This window comes from Haplochromis burtoni, unplaced genomic scaffold (genome assembly GCF_018398535.1).
Source record: "Haplochromis burtoni strain Fernald_Lab_line unplaced genomic scaffold, NCSU_Asbu1 Contig_112, whole genome shotgun sequence".
NCBI classification, from domain to species: domain Eukaryota; kingdom Metazoa; phylum Chordata; class Actinopteri; order Cichliformes; family Cichlidae; genus Haplochromis; species Haplochromis burtoni.
In genome coordinates this window covers 1,365,086-1,367,473 of record NW_024582473.1, presented here as the reverse complement: position 1 = coordinate 1,367,473, position 2,388 = coordinate 1,365,086, and the positions used below count along the sequence as shown (strand labels likewise).

Sequence of the window (2,388 nt, the reverse complement as noted above, 5' to 3'; positions counted from 1 at the left end):
TGGCAGTACTGCTGTGCTGTCTCTGATTGAAAACTTAAATGGAAAAGAAGGTTGCATGGCTATTTGAATGTTTGTGGTCATGATACATGGTAGCAGGCAGGTTTCAAGAGACCTGCCTGCTACCTTTAAAAGACCTTTAAAAACCCTTTTTGTTTAAAATTTAGGTTTTGTTTAATTTCCAACAGATGAAAATATCAGAGGGACAACTCAGGGTGAGCCATATGGAGAGGCAAGGTTTGGATGGTTTGGGAATGTGCAGAGGAGGGAGGGTGGTAAATATTAATTAATATTTTTTGTAATGAAAAAATATACCTCAAACGTTCTTTATGAAATGAGTGACTCTTTTGTACTGACTGTCATTTCTTTTTTATTCACAGCCTATAGAGCATTTAAACAACAGAAGCAGACCCAAAGTGCTTTAGAGATAAGAACATTATCATTCCAGGTTTGCACCCCCGCCTCTAGAGGTCAAAAGTATTGATAATGGTATTTGTAATACTGGCCCTGTATTTACTTCGTATCGGATCTATACAATAATTTGTGGTATTGCACAGCACCAGTTCATGGATGTTGTGAACGAGGACATACAGGAGGGTGAAATTAGAGCAGTGGAGACACTGCTCCTCAGTGGAGACACCTATAGGAAGCAACTGAAAGAAAAAGACACAGTAATATGTACACAGTTCAACCTTTTGGTTTTCATATTATTTATATCTTTAAAAAATAATAATGATAAATAAAATAACGAAACAAAACCATTAAAATAAACGAAAAGACTAAAGAAATAAAGCAAACCTTTATAAACTCACTCCGGCATATTTTCTGTTTGGCCCACAGTTGGAGGGATCTGATTGGCTGCAGTCCGGGCCAATGAAAGAGAAGAGCGGCAGGCGCGTGAAACATGGAGGAAAGCTTGAACCAAAACAGAGATTTTGCCTACTGTAAAAGCTAAAAAATGCGATTTAAGACGATTTATTTTTCCCGCTATTACTGAGTGAAGGTTCTGTGAAGGCGTTTTGTGAGCGGACAGTGAGAGTGAAATGTCTCTGAGTGCTACGTGTGAGTCGGTGTCTCAGAAAAGGACTCTGTCGAGCCTCCTCGGTGAGTTTGACAGCTGCACCCACCGTCAACACTGAACACGAAGATAATAAAAACGTCTTGAAACAAGCCTTTCGTGCAGTATTATTATTATTATTATTTTTTTGTCTTCCTAGCTGGTCGTGAGCTGAAGAGGCCTAAGCTGACAGATGCCCAGAGGCTGCAGGAGGCAGCGATCCAGCTGTTGGAGCAGCAGCAGAACATCTGCAGCCTGTTCAGAGAGGTCGGGGTGAGTGAGGGGAGAGAAGCTAAGGGCCTACACTGAGTCATTTCATTAAGATTTTATTTAGGCCATTCTGTAGACTGAACATGTAACAACGCACAATGTCACGACTGTCAGGAGTTTAAAAGAGAAACGATAACCTTCAACTTGGAAACACAAGCACAGAATGATTGCAGGAAGTGCATGAAATGCTTTTAGAGATAAAAAAAAAAAGAAGCAGTATCACTCTGCACTATTTCGCAAATATCACATATATGTTCTTTCACACTTTTTGTAGCAATCTGAGACATGCAACCTGTCCTCTCATCAGGATGGAGAGAAGAATCAAGTGGCGTCCGAAGGTCTCTCATCCACCATCACTGGGTCACTGCTGGGTGAGACGAGCACTCTGAAATGCTCTCTGAGCTGTACGCCGCTTTTGTTAAATGTGTGGAAAGCTGCTGCTTTCTACAATTTCACTCTCCAAAACTGAAGCACTAACCTTTTTGGATGGCCTGTACACGACAATAAGCCATAATACCAGTCAGATAATTCATTTAAAAGTTCTCCGGTGAGCACCAACAGCATAAACATAATGAAGAGGTCTTATTCACTGACTCCAGGTATTACAGGTGATCCCAGGTTGTAGTGCTTAATATATTGTCTTGGCAAGCTGAAGGATGCTGGTTTGATTCCAGCTGGAGGCATAAATCCCCTCTGGGGTTGCGTCAGTTCAGTGTAAAAAACTGACAAATCAAACATGCATTTTCCTGCTGGGGTGACCCCTCGTGACACCTTACTAGGTAAAGTGTTTTTATTGCTCTAATACAACTATTGTCACTTTAATCAGTTATGTTTGTGTCTGCTGAAAGCAAAACATCTGAATTTTTCTTGATTATACTGTACTGTAGTGCACAGCTCTCATCAATGATGGGATTCAATGGCTGAAATAAGCTCATTGCTGCAGTTACCAGTGAATCTGTCTTGAAACATTTGCGCAAACACATGAAGTGTTGTGACGCACCCAAAATTTCTTTGTACATGTACAATGACTATAAAGGGCTATTCTATACCTCTATTCCACGGAA

At 40.7% G+C, this 2,388-nt stretch overlaps 1 protein-coding gene across 1 annotated transcript in view; it reads left to right on the top strand.

Moving 5' to 3' along the window:
* Positions 1-887: 887 nt before the first annotated feature.
* The window catches only part of LOC102305794 (FA complementation group A), a gene marked incomplete in the record, with an annotated part of 33,680 nt that continues 32,179 nt past the window's right edge, over positions 888-2,388 (top strand). Inside the window, 3 exon segments of the mRNA XM_014335531.2 lie at positions 888-1,101; positions 1,215-1,327; positions 1,599-1,695. Of these exon segments, the coding sequence (XP_014191017.1) occupies positions 1,041-1,101; positions 1,215-1,327; positions 1,599-1,695 (271 nt within the window).